Consider the following 16200-nt stretch of genomic DNA (forward strand, 5'->3'; position numbering starts at 1 on the left):
AAGGTTGTGATGCTGGCAATTAAACTATCGAAGCCACGAAACGCTGGCTGTTGAGTGCCTATAATTGAAAAAATATGGTTCCCGGGGTTTGTTTCCGCGAAAGTGGTTGTGCGGAATCGGGGATGGGCTGGTGGATTACCCAATTTGGAAAGGTTGTTGGACATCAAGGTCAGGGATTGAAAGATGAACGACCTGGTGGTAAGGTGAAGGATCGTGGCGTTACGAGTGTTCAAAAAAAGAGTATGGCTTGGTGGAGGCTCCTGTTGCAAGACGTCGCGTGTAAAATAAGCGAGTCTACCCCTGTCTTTTTGTATGACGTTGTGAAAGCTACCCGGGAGAAAGACGATTATCATTTACAACCGGGAAAATATCTATGTAGGTGTTGGAATAAGAAATTCATGAAGGAAAGTCGTAAAAGGATATTCAAGAGAAATAATATAGCTATCAATTATTCCAATTAATTGCGTAGGCTCTCTTTTGCCAGCTGAATTGTTCTTCAGCAACACGGCGTAATTCACACACGGTTGTCACCGAAGGAAAAAAACGTCAACATTCAATCAAGAGTCCACTAAGAAAAAATAACTAGTTCAATTTGATGCTCATACGAGCTGTAAGACTAAAGTCGAGCCAGAGTTGCGGTGCTTTGATAGAGTCGAGACTCGAAATTGAGCCAGCGAGTGCGGCGATATCACCGCGTCTCTTTGAAGCGCGTGGCAAATGAGGACTGCAAACTTACCCAGGTACGTGGACATGCAGCTAAACAACAAGCCTCTGGACCAGGCTTATTCAGCTCGCTCACCTGTGAGCTTCGATTTCTAGGTGTGCTTATTCTTGTGATGCTGTCTCCAAGTTTAAAACCTTCCCTTTACAGTTTATACTTGCCCTCGGCTCATCTTGATTAACATATGGAATTGTTTTAAAGCTTATGAAAGCATTGGAATGACGTTCCTGGCGATCCGATCTCGAAATAAGCCTCTGAAGCCATTTCCAGTCCTTATCTTAGCCACCCCCGATCAACTCCTGATACCCACTTCAAGCCAGTCGCAGTGGAGATGGCGGAATTCGCCCGATCTGATCTCGCTAATCAAGCCCCTGTGATCCAGGTTGAACGACACGAGGACTCCATATCGGCACACCTTTACTGAGTCATGTGATGGAGAACGCCGTTGATTTGAGGCCTGTACGCTGAAAAGCAATAAGGCTGAGCGAAGGATTGTGAACCTGGCATTCTTTGGTGAGACTGTCAGTACGACAGAGGCAGTGCTTTCCCTTTCAGTCGGGCACACATCTGTATGGATATCCCTATTTGTTTGCAATCACAGGAAAAGATCGGCCAATTTGCTCCGGCATTGTGCATTGTTCACGTCCCAAGCAACATCACTTTCACCACGAAAGATAGCAGATTGTACAAACATGATAATTTACATGAGGAGACTGCGTAAATCTAGGCTGGGTCAGCAGTGGAATCTCTTATCCCTGAGCAAATCATCATATTTTCTGTACCAGTGACTTGGAAGAATTGTTGCCGGCGGCAACAGACCATCCTTAATAAGCGGAACTCAAATATAGAGCATTGCGATCCCTGCCCATTTAGTTACTCCACGCTGATAAGTCAAGCATAAAGGATGATAAGATAGCCGATAAGCGTACTGTGACAGAAGCAGACTCCTTTCTTTACGGGTACCAGCGGTATGTTCGGCAGCTGCTGCGGCCACACCAAGCGATCAGTGAAGCGAGCGCTGTATCACTTCCCAGCGCATCTCATTGATGACTCCATAATATCTCCCAATTGGGTTGATATAAGCGAAGGAATGCGGGAGGCGATCTTCACTGAAGCTGAGTCCCATCCTCAGTGATCCCCATCAACTGAACTCTAGTAAATTGCTTCTTTCCACCAACCCACAGCATGACTGGTCGGTATGAGACCATTTCAAACTTGAGCTGTATGCCAAGATGCTAATTCTAAATACGGTTTGTCGTAATCCACGGCGTCGGATCCGGGTCCAGCGGAATCGTAACCTCACCGTTACAGACTATTGACACAAGCGCCCATTTAGCGCCATATCCGATTTGATGTCAGGAGATCCGGTTAGTGACATCCCAATGGGAAATGTTTATTCCCCATGATATTTATCAGGGGGATTAAGCGCTAAGACATCCTGGAACCAATAGTTTGTAGTTAGCTTCTGTCGTGTTAGCTTCTGTCGTGTTAGCGGACTGTCGCCCTCTTGTATACAGGGGAAATCATGGTGTTGAGAGTATCTCGATAGGAAGAATAAAGTGTAGCAGAGGTTGTCCCAACTGCGTGGCTTTCTGCTCTCTAGTACACTGACCTTCTTTCACTCGTTCAAGATGGTTTCTGCAAGGCTTTTCGTGGTGGCTTTCGCGCTTCGCTCTGCTGTCGCTTCGCCATGCAAACCTCGTCCCATTTCGACGACCTCAGCTCTTGAGTCGTCTGCCACTGCCACTTCTGGATCCACCTCCTTGACTTTTGAGAGTTCCACTGATGTCTCATCCACCTCCAGCGAGACTTCTGTTGAGACATCCGTCACTGAGACCTCTGACGTGTCTCTCACTACTGCACCCAGTGGCAGGACAAGTGAGAGCGAGTCTTTGTCTACAGATGTTGCTAGTGAGACGAATGTTGAGACGCTGTGGAGCGAGACCAGTGCGACCGATCTCTCTACCGCTGTCGAGACCTCTACTGGGACCCTGACAACTGCTGGGGAGTCTGCTCCAGACACAACCACTGCAGTCTTGTCCACCGCGGAGACATCAGAGGCTGTCACTGAGTCTACTTCAGACACAGCTAACACGGTAGATCCCACATCTGAGACTTCTACTGAGGGTCAGGGTACCACTTCCACTGCCTCTGCTACTACCACACACACAACAAGCACAGTGGAGCCCGCTAGCCACACCTCCACTGGAGCGTCGACAACTACAGGTACGGAGCCTACCTCGGACACCGCTACCACAGCCGACTCTACCACCGAGACCTCTGTCGTGGCCTCTACCACCGCCATTACTGGGTCCCCCTCGGACACAACCACCACGACTGAAGTAGGCGCCTTGACAGAGACTTCTACTCAGCCCCAGCCTACCACTACCACAGAGTCTGCGACAGATACAACCACAACGGCCCACTCTAGTACTGAGACGTCTACCGAGTCTACCACAGACACCACCACAGCAGTCCAGTCTACCACTGCGACTTCATCAGAGGGCTCCACTACGACAGCCGAGTCTACTACTGAGACCTCTTCTACGGCCTCTACTACCGCTACCGCTGGCGCTTCCTCAGAGACAACTACCACCGGTGGAGAGGCCACCTCTACTGAGACCTCTACCGAAACCCAGTCTACCACAGCCGCTCAGTCCACCTCCGACACCACAACAGCACAATCAATCACGGCTTCTTCGACTGAGGCCTCGACCACCACATCTACTGAGCCCAGCTCGGATACCACTACCACAGCCGAACCCACTACTGAGACGTCTACCGCTGAGGCCTCAACCACTACCTCTACTGAGTATACCTCGGATGCTACCACCACCGAAGCTGCCACCTCAACCGAGACTGCCTCTTCCACCATTGCCGAGTCCGTCACCACCACTGCCACCACTACTGCCGACTTGACGACCGAGACCACTCTTGCCACGACTGACTTTACAACCACAACCACCGCAGAGGCTACAACCACAACTGAGGCCATGACCACTTCCAGCGAGGAATGCAAGATCTATCCTTATATGCTTATTTAAGCAACCTTTAATTGTATATATTCTATCGTTCTTACTGCTACCTTAATAGGGATTTAGGAGTATATATATATAAGAATTATATAGCTTTATTTTAAGAATGTTTATTGAAGAGGATATAGTTAAGTAGTAAAGGGAAGGTATGAATTGAGTAATAGTCCTTTCTTATTCCTATAAATCTTAAGAACAACCAGCACATCTACAATACCGCTGGATTCAATTCGATGAAGTACAATTCCATACAACCTGTCGCGTTTACACATCATGCATCAGAACTCACGTAACGCCCTGGGCGTCCCATTACTTTGACGCAGCTCGACCGATTGCCATAGATTTCAATATTTACAACATAGAAATGATTATCATCATCGCCGATCTAAATACCTCTTTAGAGGAATACGCTATCCTGATTAATGACACGGAGGTAGGCCGCAAACATGGGCGGCTATCACTTAAGAATCAGGTCGGAGATATTTCCGGCACGGTAAAAATATCAAACATTGTGATTGACAGACCGCCGGATGGCAGTGTTGAATCTGTCCTCGGACAGGGATTCTTGGGGTCTTTGAGTTCTCAGAGGTACGTTCCGACTGTCTTCCTAGCACAGCTATAAGAAGTAAAAATGATATATAATCGATACTAAAACATGCTGGCTATAAGGCCCTTGATGTTTAAACATCCAGCATATATGGCAGGGGTAGGGATTTGAAACGAAATTAATTCTAGAGCACAGGCTGGTAATTGTGATTATTCATCTACCCCGCAGAGTAACATCTTAAGATTTGAGTTTGGCATTGAAACCTTGTATGTTTCAACTTCACTACAGGCAGACAGGCGATGTTTCAGCCAAGTCGAGAGCCACTATAACCATGTCCGATGGATGCCAGCCATCGCAGGTATATATATAGAGAGTATCAATACCATGGGTTAAATTATACCATTCTATCATCTCTACAAAACATCAACGTCTCATATTTACTTGTGTATTTATATTTTTCTTCACCAGAAACACAAAATGCAGTTCGCTTTAGTCGCAACTCTTTTCGCTGTTGGCGTCTTTGCCAAGAATGGGTAGGACTGCACTTTGTACCGTTGTTTTATCTCTGTTACTGACCTCTTTTTCAGCTGCGGATTTCCCGATGGCCCGGACTGCGTCTCACTGGGCAAGGGAAGCGACGGCTTGGAAGTATTCCGTGCCGACGGCTGCTGCCTTCTGCCTGCTCGTTGCGGCAATGAAGTCGGTGTCAACTGCCGTCGCGAGAACGAGGGCCCAGATGGTCTCCCGATCGACACGAAAAGGGTTATGCACCGTCGCAGCGCGCAGAAGAGCTACAAGGCATAGGTCGGGTGTAGCAAGTGACACAGAGTTGGTTAAACCATGTACCACAGAAATTTGGTACTGTTTTGGGGAGAGGCAGGTCCTCTTGGTTAGTCTTATTGCTGTCAGTGTATACTACATAGCGAAGTAATGACTTGTTCATGTTTTAAGTAACTGAATCTATGTGACTAAACAATGTTGAAGTCGAATGTGAAGTCAAAAGGCCTCATATAACAGCGATGCTGCTCAAAAGGCCTCACAGCAACAGTCGCACTTCCCAACCCGTTATTGTCATAGTCCAAATGTAATACCGTCATGTTCAACGGCTTCAAATCGTGAGGGTGCTTCGCATCATCAAGATCAAAAGGCATATATCTCCTCGCCGTGAAACTGAATCCCTCACCCTTGCTTCGTCGAGCATCAAGCGTAACATCCTTGTTACCAATCTTCAACCACCGCAAATCCTCCCGATTGCCGTTCTCCTGGGGATAATCGTAGTGAGTGAATAGATCGGGGACGTTGGAACTGTACTGCCCAATACGGCCGGCTTGTTTGGAGTCTTTGTAGCTTTCACCAGGGCCACGACCGAACCAGGATACATCGTGAAACGATTCTGGCAGGACGGCCATGAGACCAATGTGAGGAATCGTGTGCGATTCGTTCTTTCCGATGAACTCGCCCTTAGCTTGGAGTTGAAGCTGGGGTCCCGAAGAGGGGATCTTGTAGACCATGTCTGCCTCAATGCCCCAGGCCTGAGTCAGGACACCGACCCAGACCTTGTAGTGCACCGTAGCGCCGTCTTGGTCAGTGAACCAGCTAACGTCTCTGATTTGAGGGTAGATCATAGAGATCCTGTTCTTGTCCCAAAGTGGGCCGTCGCCTGAGCCTGAGGCGTCATTTTGGGTCAGAGCGCGGTAGAAGGAGAGTTCCGGACCGCGTTGGAAGACGTCTACGCCGTTGATGTTCCAGGTGACGTTGCCTTGAAGAAGATCAAAGCAGAAAGTAGCATCGCCGCTCTTGTAGGTGAGCTTTGTTCCGTTTCGCTCGAATTCTGAGGGTTCTTGACGGCGGGTGAGAGAGGCTGTGGTCTTGGAGGATGATGTGGGTCGCTTAATGTGAAGCTGATCCCAGGCGATGAGGTGACCCTTGGGAGCCCAAGGAGCATCTTCCTTAAGTCTGAACTCGACAGTGAACCATGACTCACCACCCCGGGTACTGTTCTGGGGAGGGAGGGCTAGAGTTTTGTTCTCACCACCAGCGATCTTGGGAAGAGAAAGAGGCTGAGGCTCAGTCTTGAGACCGTCCGCGACCAAGTGCCACGAAGCATCGAGATGGCTGAGATCTAGGAAGTCATAGTGATTGACGACAGTCATCGCACTTCCGTTCTTGGCCAGCCTGATAGACACAGGTTGGATGACCTTGGCGTATTCTGTCAGAGAAGGCATGGGTGTGTGATCTGACAAGGTTAAACCATCCATGATAAAGTCGGCATCATTGGGTTCATCGCCAAAGTCACCTCCATAGGCGTAGTAGGTGACATTGCCTTCCTCTTTGAGGATTCCATGGTTGCTCCATTCCCAGACGAGACCACCTTGAGACTGAGGCTCGGTTCGGAACATGTGGATATACTCAACAAGGCCACCAGGACCATTGCCCATAGCGCTGGAAAATGTTAGCTGTGTGAAAAATGACTAATTGAGGTGACTTACTGGGCGAACTCGCAGAGAACAACAGGCTTGTCACCATGATCCTTGATCCACTGTCGCACATAATCAGGCGTAGTATACATCTGACTGTACATATCTGTCGAATTGGCTTCATGGTCTTGCTCATAGTGAATAACACGGCTCGGATCACGGTCTCGAATCCACTTGCTCATAGCAGCGTGGTTCTGGCCATAGAAACACTCATTACCAAGAGACCAGATAATAATGGAAGCATGGTTCTTGTATCGCTCAACAAGCTGACGAGCTCTATCGATATAAGCGTCTTCCCACTCGGGATTGTTGGAAAGCCACTCCGCAGCCTTCTCTTCGGTGTCTTCAAAGGTCCTGAAGCCGTGACACTCAAGATCAGCTTCTCCAATGACGTAGAAGCCTAGTTCGTCGGCGACATCGAAGAAATCGGGATGGTGAGGCTGGTGTGCTGCGCGAATGGCGTTGATATTGGAGCGCTTCATGAGCATAAGATCTCTTCTCATGTCTGCGTAGTTGATTGTGCGGCCTGTGAGATGGGAGTGTTCGTGTCTGTTGACGCCATAGATGATGATGGGTTTGCCGTTGACGTAGAAGTTGGGTCCGTTCATCTCCACGCGACGAAGACCGGCTTTTTGGCTGATGGTTCGTCCGTTGAAGGTGATGAGGAGGGTGTACAGGTTGGGAGTCTCGGCAGACCACATGTGGAAGTCATCTCCAGTAATTGACTTCTCATAGACATTGGAAGACGCACCCTTCCAATCATCAAGCGTCGTGCCATTTGGTGCTAACAGCTTGATGGCTAAATCGCCACCTTGCCCTTGGGTAGTGACATTGACATTGAACGAGCCCTCATCAAACGAGTCGCTCAACTCCGAGTCAACCTGATAGTCCACGATTGATGATTCGGAAAATGGGATGAGATAGACGTCGCGGAAGATGCCGGAGAGCCACCACTGATCTTGATCCTCGATATAAGAACCATCAGACCATTGATAAACGCGCACAGCCAATTCATTAGCCTTTTCTGCAGAAAGGTAATCCGTGATATCAAACTCGTGGGCATTGCGGCTACCCTGCGCATAGCCAATGTCCTCTCCATTGACACGAACATGGAATGCACTGTCCACGCCCTCAAACCTCAATCGGATCTGCTCGCCTTCCCAATCATCCGGGATCTCAAACTCTCGCCAGTAAGAGCCGGTTGGGTTGGCATACGAAACATTGGGCGGGGTAACAGAGAATGGGTAGTCAATATTGGTGTAGTGAGGACGTCCATAGCCCTGCAGCTGCCACATGCCCGGGACTTCAATGTCATCCCATGATGAGGTATTAGCGGTCTCCCAGATTGGTGCATCGAAAGGACTGGGATCGTAGTGAAATTTCCATGTCCCGTTCAGGCTGTGATAAAGACTCTGCTCCCGATTGAATGAAAGAGCTGATTCTTGATCGGGGTAGGAGTAGAAATGAGCTCTGGGAGGGAGGGTGTTGCGCTGGAGGACATTGAGATTGGTCCAGTCGGGCAGGGCTCCTGGGAAGCCGCCCATGGACATTCCAGCAGCCGACAGAGACATCATTGTGACTTGATGAGACGCGAAATCTGTACTCATTCTGTGTCAAAACAAATTTGTTTAATGTTTTATAAGTTGTTTTCACCTCGGTTCAAGTTGTGCTCCATCGACGATGCCAAGACAAGGATCGTCATTGGCAGTTTGCGCACCTATCGCGACACAGCAAATCTGGGGTATATACCCGCGATCTGCATCAATAATCCCCGCAACCTCGCACGATGCCGAATTATGTCATGAATTGTTTATGTACTTTCCCCTCTTCCCCCGCCCGAAGTGTAGCATTGAAATGGAGATGTGAGGAGAAAACTTGATTGACTAACAAAAAGTTCCTAACTAACCCGATGCCCGTTCATTTAAGCATATCTCATGTGATCGTTCTAGTCCTTCCACTGTAACCCATCAATGTCTATCGATTCGATTATTGCGTCACTGGCATGGGCGATGGAGGTGGGTAGTATTGAGGTTGGTAAGCAGGCTGGGTACCGCCGGTTGCTTGTGGAGTTTGAGGTTGGGCTGGGAAATAGGAACCTTTGTTGTCGTATTGTGGAATAGTTGAGCCCGTCGGAAGAGGAGTCGGAGGCATTTGGTACTGCATTGGAGGAGGTACGGCTTGTGGAGCAGGCATAGGTGTATTTGTCACCGGTGGAGCTGATGCATTATATACCTGCTCTTGCTGGCTAATGGGGCCGTAATGCTGTGGGTTGTACGGTTGCGGAGTGAAAGACTGGGTGCTGATTACCGAATCCCTTCTGTTTGGGTCGATGGGCAGAGGAGCTTGATAATTGTTGTTGGGTTGAGGTGTGAGATATCCAGCATGTACCTGAGTTTGCGTCTGTACTGGAGGTTGGTATCCAGTATGAGGTTGCATTACCTGCTGAGGGTTCTGAACCACACCGTTTGGTTCGATGGGTGGTGACATTTGCACTGCAGGTACAGACTGTTGGGGAGAAAGTATGACAGATGGAGGATACCCAGAAGGTGTAGCTGGTGGCGGTGAGATGTATCCGACTGCCGCCGGTGGGCAATATCCAGCTTGGGGTGCTCCAAGAATCTGTGCTGGAGGGCTTTGCGCTACATAGTCCTGTGTAGGCGACATCGGAGCATACTGCTGAAGCGGTAGTTGATAGGATGTAGCAGGTGCAGGTGCCGTTGGAAGGGCTTGTTGCATCGCAGACATGTTAAATGGTTGAGCTGTGGACGTGGGTGTGTATGAAGCGACGACTGGCTGTGGCTGTAAGGAAGCTTGTTGCTGTGGAGGATATTGAATCGCCGGAGTTTGAGGTGGTGAAAATATCTGGCCATTCGCCGATGGCATAGGCGATGGTGCATAGGATACTGGAACCTGTTGCTGTTGAGAGTAATCGTAGATTTGCTGGGGTCCAGTCGGCTGAGGAGCCAAGTATGTGACCGGTTGGGCAACTGGTTGGGCCTTGAAATCCTGAGGATATCCATTTGGGGTCATAGGATAGGTAGGTTGTACAGGTGCTTGTCCAACAGCGGCACTGTATGGTGGAGGTGGCATGGGAAGAGCCTGAGATGGGCCAGCAACGACATACTGACCACTATTCGGATACTGCTGTACAGTATATCCAGCCTCAGCAGCCTTCGCATCCTGAACAGCTTGGAATACCCCAGCCTTCTGGAAAGCCTTCTTTGCATCCTTCTTCTTCAAATGATCCGTATGTTTATGCTCAACCATCATTCCCGCTCCATCAAGGGCAGCATGCGAAACAATCTTGATAGCAGTCTCATTCGCAACAATTGATTGGATCCCATGCTCCGCTCCAGCTGTAGCTACAGCTTCAGCGCCCATTGTTCCAACACCGAGAGTCACCACACCAATCGTCCCGCTGACGGCCATACTGCCCAGAACATCGCGCTTTCGGGTTTGATGCGTTGAATTGAGACGATTGAGGTGACGTTCGATAATTTCACGTTTTTTACGCGCGTTGTGGATTGCTGGTGCGGCCATTGCAACGCCGATTGTTGAGACGCCCAGGGTCAATGGGATGGCGCAGCCTGATACTGCGGTCGAGGTTGCAGCACCGGAAATTAAACGTGTGTAGTGTTGCCATTCTCGCTGCAGTTCTTCCAGAGTGAGACCCTGGCATTTTTGGTCGTAGGCTTTAAAGTCGAAAGGCATTTTGGAAGCTAGTTTGAGATGTGACAAGATGCGGTAAAAAGAGCGCCAAGAGAAGGATATATACAGAGACTTGGCAGAGCTGAAGGTAAGCACGCATGTGATACAATATTTCGGCGGTTCTAGACCAAAGCCATGATCCAATTTGTAAGCCACGTAAGGCATACAGCTTGAATGATTGCTGTTGAGGTGGTATTTGAGGTTCAGCTAGGATGTTCTCGGTTAGTGAGAGTTCAGCCGCACGAGGCTTCTATCCTGTCAAGGCACACAGCCCCGGTAAGAAGCCAATAAATGGCTTTGCGACTTGATGAGCTGTTTTACTTTAGGCTACAATGCATTCCAACACAAGGTGCAGTACATTCAGTTGATACAGATTTCAGAACTCAAGATGCTGGGAATTCCAAGATAACTCAGACTGTATAGTTCTAGCCTCAAATCTTATACATTTTAACACTGGGTACCTTGCTTTCATCTCCTCCAGTTAATAGTGCTTTTTGCACTCTGCTTTCTTTGCACATCGGGCAATAGCTTGGTTCGAAAACCAACAAACTACTTCCGTCTTCTGACGGCGATGTCTTATTGCCGAAATCGAAAGTACACTTACACTTGTCACAGTAATAGCGGCGAATATTGCCGAACCCCCAGTGATAGCGGTGAATGCTACCTAGTCCCTTCCTCTGAAGACGAATTACTTCAACTGCAAAAGGACCATTCGCTGTTAGCTCGTCGATAAAACTTTCCTTCTCCATCAAGGCGGCCAGATTCTTATGCGAGGTAGTCGCGACTACGTCCCTGAGCCCTCGATCGTTGGGAGGAGTAGTGCTCCAGACCAAGTCGATCACGCCCGCGAACTCATCCTTGTCCCAACCTTCTAGTTTCACGACGGCGGTGCTGAACTGGGTGCATGCATGTTGCGTCAGGGACTGCACGTCGTATTTGTCCGCGATTTGGTACACTGTCGCATGGAAGGCCATAACAGACTGTTCCGATAGGACGTCGTAGTCCAGATGGTACATGAAATAAACCATCGCCTCAACCAAGCTAATATCAAAATCGACAATATCGATGACCCCTTCAATACTTTCCTGTGTCCGTTTAGTTCGTCATTTGCGCATTTCAGAATACGTACATACCTTCCATGGACCGCTAAGCTGTTTGATGAAATACTTCGAATGGCTAAAAAGAAAAATTCCCTATCCCCGCATCGTATGATAGCGTCAGAGAGATCCTTGTTGTTGTAGAACCTGAACGGCAATTAGTATATGCTCACGGGATACATGAGACGAAAGATACCTTTTCAAGTTTGGGCCGAAGCCAGTGGGATCTTGAGCTTCCATCCTGTGTTGATGTTGGTGGAAGGCGGAGAAGAAGAGCGGAAGAAAGCAAGAAGGTGTTTTATGCTCGGCTAAAACTTTATCTTTTGGTGGGACAGAAAGAAAGCTTCTGTGGAAGCGAAAAGGTTACGATGATCGGAGGAAGTATAAATTTGTCACAAGAAGCCTGTCAGAAGGGCTCACTCCCGGGGTCCGCGCTTGTCTCGAGGCATGTATATAGACTTTCGACATGGCCGGCCTCTTGCAGGTGTCATTTGACAGCATGATATGAGAACAATCGCTAGAGCAACTTTCTGGTCATATACAGATATTAAATTCGAAGACATCATGACACTTATGAGGCATTTGAGTAATACATCGCCTTAGTTTGAAATTACATTGAGTGTTGGAAATCGTTATACGGAACTACCGTCTATGGACTTTTGTTTCTATATGTAGAATTACTAACTCCATTCTAGAATCGATCATGAAGGGGGGCCTTCCCCGTTTCTCTTTTTTTCCTTCATAGCTGCTGCTACTTCGAGTCTTCGTAACATCTCAGGTAACATGCACCAGTCAGGATCGTCAATTTGTCTTTTGCGCCTTAGAAATGCAGTTGAAGGGACTATGCCCGCCTCCTCGTATGAAGAAATGTGTGGACTCTCATGAGCTAAGCCTTTTATCATAGTTTCAAACCCAACTTCCTCTATTTCTGAGTCCTTGATAGTGTGAGTAGAAATACCGAGATCAGTTCCACCATCATACGATATGTCCGTTCGATCCGACTTACGTTCAAGGGCTACCTTGAACCGACGTTCTTTTGCAAATTTGTTTACCGGACAATGTAAAAATTGTTCAACCAAGCGCTTGGGAAGAGGAGAAGCTTGTGATGAGACGCGGTGGAACGCCACGGGAACGGAGTTCTTGTGCCTGAGTCTGCCTGTATTTGGAAGCACAAGGTACCGCATCTTGATCCAGGGGTAATTGAGTTCTAAAAGAATATCTTCGGCCCTAAGAGCTACTAGCACGCCTTGGGCTGTGTCTTGGGTAGCTTGCGAGAGTAGATAAAGTAAGAGGAACTGCAAATTGATCTCGTATATGATGACGCGGTTGCTGTACAGGTCCATCCCCTGCATGGACTCTGTTATTTCCTCGAACGCCTTGAAACCTAGGCTTCGATTCTCAGAAATCCATCCGTAGAATGCTATCCCCGTATTTAGGTTGTCACAACCTCTCGCCATTTCCACTGCGAATGCTACAGTATCGGCGGGACTTTGTAGAAAGACACTCTTGTACTGATCGTTGACATCTTCGTCGAAATGTGATGACCAGGTGGGGCCTTGTATTGAGAGGAAAAAGGACACAAGGAGGTTAGTAAAGGCTGTTACCTTTGAGACAAAAGGCCCCGGCATTAGATGTTGGGAGCTCATTACACCGCACTTATTTGGGTCGGCCCCCAAGTCTGACAATGCGAAAAACAGTCGGCGCGATAAGGTCTTGGTACGACCTGGGATCCATGCCTGGCGTAGGGTATCGGTTGTCATTTGTACGGAATAATCGGCTGTAAGGCGTGAAATAATGAAATCATCGTACCGGTCTTTATGGGTCAAGAAGCTGAAGAACGGCCGTCGATAATCGCCTGTATCGTCGCAGGTTGTAATACATGCATTGTCATATAATGGCCGTATAACATCAAGAAGCTCGAAGGCCACTTCCCAGCTCGAACTTCTCCAGCTTTCTGCGAACCTGGTGATTCGGATGATGATAAGCTCTAGATCCCAAGCTAGGCCACACCGAGATGATAAGACCATGGTCGCAGAAACGAGAGCCTTCAGAAGCCGAGATTGCAAGCAGAAATCAGATGAGGATTCGTGTCCAATAATCCCGCGACCTGTTTCGGTATCTATCAAAAAGTCATGTGCTGTTCGATGGATGAATGCTACCTTGCCGAGGGCGTTGGTAATTGTATCATCGTCGTCTACAGCTGGACTAAGCTCCAGCGACTGAACTTCGAGTAACCCTGCGCATCGAGTCCGTATTGAAACATTTGTTGCTTCGCAGATTTGTAGAATACCTGCTGTCTCAATGTTTCTCCCGCCTACCAACAGTGTTTCGTGGATATCAGGATTTTCGGCGCAAGCGATTTGAAAGATGAATGGCAACCTCGCTACTTGCAAAGGCAACCTCGCTACCTGCACGTGCTCATTACAATTGAATTCAAGCGGCTTCGTCGAACCCAGCAAAACGTAGCGACAGTACCTTGCCGCTGTTTGGCGATATACAGAGTTATTGGCGTTCAACCTTTGCCACATGTCCAGATACAGCGTTTCGAGATCTTCCGGAAGCCCTTCGAGTCTGCGAAGTAGCATATCCTCAGAATCCTGATTCTCGATGCCTTCGATAAGACTTCGAATGGCGAGATGAAGCCAAAGAAAAACGCCCTGTGCTTTATCAACAAGCTCTTCTTGTAATCTCCCGGAGATGTCTGATTTGTTGGGCAACAATGGACGGAGCTTGTTCCGCACAAAGACAACCATGTCGTGTTTTGTCAAGTCCTCCAGTCGGAATCCACTGGCGCTAGCCTTTTCAAGCCATCTCATTATCTGGGCTTCAGGACGAGTCGAAATACAAATCTTGGTTTTTGGTAACCCTGATAGTTGCTGGATAGATTGAATGGCTTTATGAAACCCATCTTCGTTCCGAATCTCGTCCACGCCATCTATGAAGATGTACAGATGCCGTTCATCATGATTGGCGGTGTAATTCCACACGGCATGCAGATCCTTGATGGCCCAATCGTAGTAGGAGGTGTGTAAAGACAAGCGTTGAAAGCGGCGCAATATGTCTTGGATTAGTGACGGCTGGGCTTGAAGTCTCTGGTAGAGTAAAGAGCACCAAAGGCCCTTTATACTGTTTTGTTCGTGTGACCCAATCTTCCAGAAGAAATGGCGGATGATTATTGTATCAGGATTCCATTCTCGAATGAGGTCACGGGTCCGGTCATGATCCAGAATGAACTTGACAAGTGTGCTTTTCCCAGACCCTGGTTTCCCCTCAATGTAGAACAAGATCTCGTCTGACTGCAGCCATGAGATGAACGAATCCCAGGACGACCATATATTACCAACATGGCTGTTGTTTGATAAAACACTGGATCTTTCCGATGACTGATATTCCTCTGAATCACTGTCTCCACCAGCATCATTTTGATCCTCCCGACCATCCACTCCGTCTGAATCTTGGTCATGATGTTTACCCTCCTCCGATTCGTCATCCCCATCGTCAGAATCCTCGTAGTACATGGCCATCATGTCTTGATAGGTTGCAAATACTTGATTAAAGCTTGCCTCCGATGGGTCCATGACATTAGTGTAGCGTTCATTCATACGTTCGGCTTTGAGACTCTTGAGGAATGTTGTGCACTGTTCATTCGCCTCTGTCGTAATTCTCAAATCCAGCATTTGCGTATCGGTATGTGTGTTGATGGCTCTTTCAGCCCTGGCAGCTTCTTGGATAATGGAGGCACGTGTTGTGGCATGTTCCTTCTTCATGAGGTCGAAGACTTCAGTGACACCTTGAGCGAGTTGTTTGACCAGAAACTGAACATCGCTATCCAATTTCTGAAACGATTTCTCTTGCTGAAGTTGTATTGCGTCGCTTTGCGAACTGCGCTATACATTAGAGAATGCCCAAAGGATTGAATAGTAGGCTTACCATAAATGAGATGTCAGTTCAGTTTTGATTAGTTGTTGATGCCTTGACAGAGAATCTTCGAGGCTTTGGAGCTTTTTCTGATGCCTGGAAATACGCCAAGCCTTGCGGACCGACTTCAAGATATTGCCCTTGGCCTGCATGATCGTTACATATTGAACCTCTACCCGCAGCCTTTTGGCGGCATCCTTGCACTCTTTGGCAATGTTTTGAAGTTCTGGATCTGCAAATCTGGAATTCGCAGTGGCCATTCCCTCACAGCGAGATTGCACCCGACTGACGGCTTCGAACATTTCCTTCGCATGGCGTTCGAGATCGTCTTGCGAAGTTGTAGCTCCGTCAAAGGCGTTCTTGCAAGCAACAGCCAGGTCGCTCGCAAAGGAAATGACTTGTAAAACGGCGCTCGCTGCACCGAGAGCCTCAAAGCCTGTTATCATAATGATGAGGGTCTTTTCACGATGGACTGACAGTAAGATGAGGAGGGGTAATGCATGCAGGGGAAAAGACAGAGCCTGATCAGGCTGTGCAGATGTTTTGTTAGGCAGACTGATGCTTACTAACGAGGATGACCAGTAAGATATAGGCTCTATTTTTAGATACTTAGCCATGAGGGGATATTCGTTACAGTATCATACACATATAAAACGATGTTGTCTTAATTGAACATTATTCCATTCACAGCAATAAAGAT

At 48.1% G+C, this 16200-nt stretch overlaps 6 protein-coding genes across 6 annotated transcripts; 2 read left to right on the forward strand and 4 right to left on the reverse strand.

The window, feature by feature from the left end:
- The first annotated feature begins 2322 nt into the window (after window positions 1–2322).
- On the forward strand, window positions 2323–3915 carry B0J16DRAFT_325827 (uncharacterized protein). The gene has a single exon (XM_046125912.1). The coding sequence runs from the start codon at window positions 2353–2355 to the stop codon at window positions 3763–3765; it is 1413 nt and encodes a 470-aa protein (XP_045987971.1). The 5' UTR covers window positions 2323–2352; the 3' UTR covers window positions 3766–3915.
- Window positions 3916–4777: 862 nt separating this feature from the next.
- B0J16DRAFT_376814 (uncharacterized protein) lies at window positions 4778–5104 on the forward strand (the record flags this gene model as incomplete). The annotated part of the gene is made up of 2 exons (XM_046130793.1): window positions 4778–4833; window positions 4888–5104. The coding sequence occupies 2 exons, from the start codon at window positions 4778–4780 to the stop codon at window positions 5102–5104; spliced, it is 273 nt and encodes a 90-aa protein (XP_045987972.1).
- A 164-nt stretch (window positions 5105–5268) lies between these two features.
- On the reverse strand, window positions 5269–8351 carry B0J16DRAFT_294996 (glycosyl hydrolases family 2, TIM barrel domain-containing protein; the record flags this gene model as incomplete). Its single annotated transcript, XM_046124404.1, has 2 exons — window positions 5269–6742; window positions 6790–8351. 2 exons carry the CDS (start codon window positions 8349–8351, stop codon window positions 5269–5271), a joined length of 3036 nt encoding a protein of 1011 aa, XP_045987973.1.
- Window positions 8352–8382: 31 nt separating this feature from the next.
- B0J16DRAFT_325831 (uncharacterized protein) lies at window positions 8383–10500 on the reverse strand. The gene has a single exon (XM_046125914.1). It carries the CDS (start codon window positions 10486–10488, stop codon window positions 8764–8766), a length of 1725 nt encoding a protein of 574 aa, XP_045987974.1. The 5' UTR covers window positions 10489–10500; the 3' UTR covers window positions 8383–8763.
- Window positions 10501–10916: 416 nt separating this feature from the next.
- On the reverse strand, window positions 10917–11822 carry B0J16DRAFT_312704 (uncharacterized protein; the record flags this gene model as incomplete). Its single annotated transcript, XM_046125064.1, has 3 exons — window positions 10917–11570; window positions 11615–11729; window positions 11779–11822. The coding sequence occupies 3 exons, from the start codon at window positions 11820–11822 to the stop codon at window positions 10917–10919; spliced, it is 813 nt and encodes a 270-aa protein (XP_045987975.1).
- A 374-nt stretch (window positions 11823–12196) lies between these two features.
- B0J16DRAFT_390235 (uncharacterized protein) lies at window positions 12197–15988 on the reverse strand. The gene is made up of 2 exons (XM_046131854.1): window positions 15513–15988; window positions 12197–15464 (listed from the first exon to the last, which is right to left on the reverse strand). The coding sequence occupies exons 1-2, from the start codon at window positions 15944–15946 to the stop codon at window positions 12284–12286; spliced, it is 3615 nt and encodes a 1204-aa protein (XP_045987976.1). The 5' UTR covers window positions 15947–15988; the 3' UTR covers window positions 12197–12283.
- Between the last annotated feature and the right edge of the window lie 212 nt (window positions 15989–16200).

This window comes from Fusarium flagelliforme (assembly GCF_020744385.1).
Source record: "Fusarium flagelliforme strain FIESC 12 MPI-CAGE-AA-0113 chromosome Unknown B0J16scaffold_1, whole genome shotgun sequence".
NCBI classification, from domain to species: domain Eukaryota; kingdom Fungi; phylum Ascomycota; class Sordariomycetes; order Hypocreales; family Nectriaceae; genus Fusarium; species Fusarium flagelliforme.

Bases quoted from the DNA above. Each gene is read 5' to 3' on its own strand.
- B0J16DRAFT_390235 (XM_046131854.1), bottom strand. From the start codon at position 15,946: ATGATAACAGGCTTTGAGGCTCTCGGTGCAGCGAGCGCCGTTTTACAA. The intron at 15,465-15,512 runs GTAAGCCTACTA...TGTATAGCGCAG, and splicing joins GAACTGACATCTCATTTATG to TTCGCAAAGCGACGCAATAC.
- B0J16DRAFT_325827 (XM_046125912.1), top strand. From the start codon at position 2,353: ATGGTTTCTGCAAGGCTTTTCGTGGTGGCTTTCGCGCTTCGCTCTGCT.
- B0J16DRAFT_325831 (XM_046125914.1), bottom strand. From the start codon at position 10,488: ATGCCTTTCGACTTTAAAGCCTACGACCAAAAATGCCAGGGTCTCACT.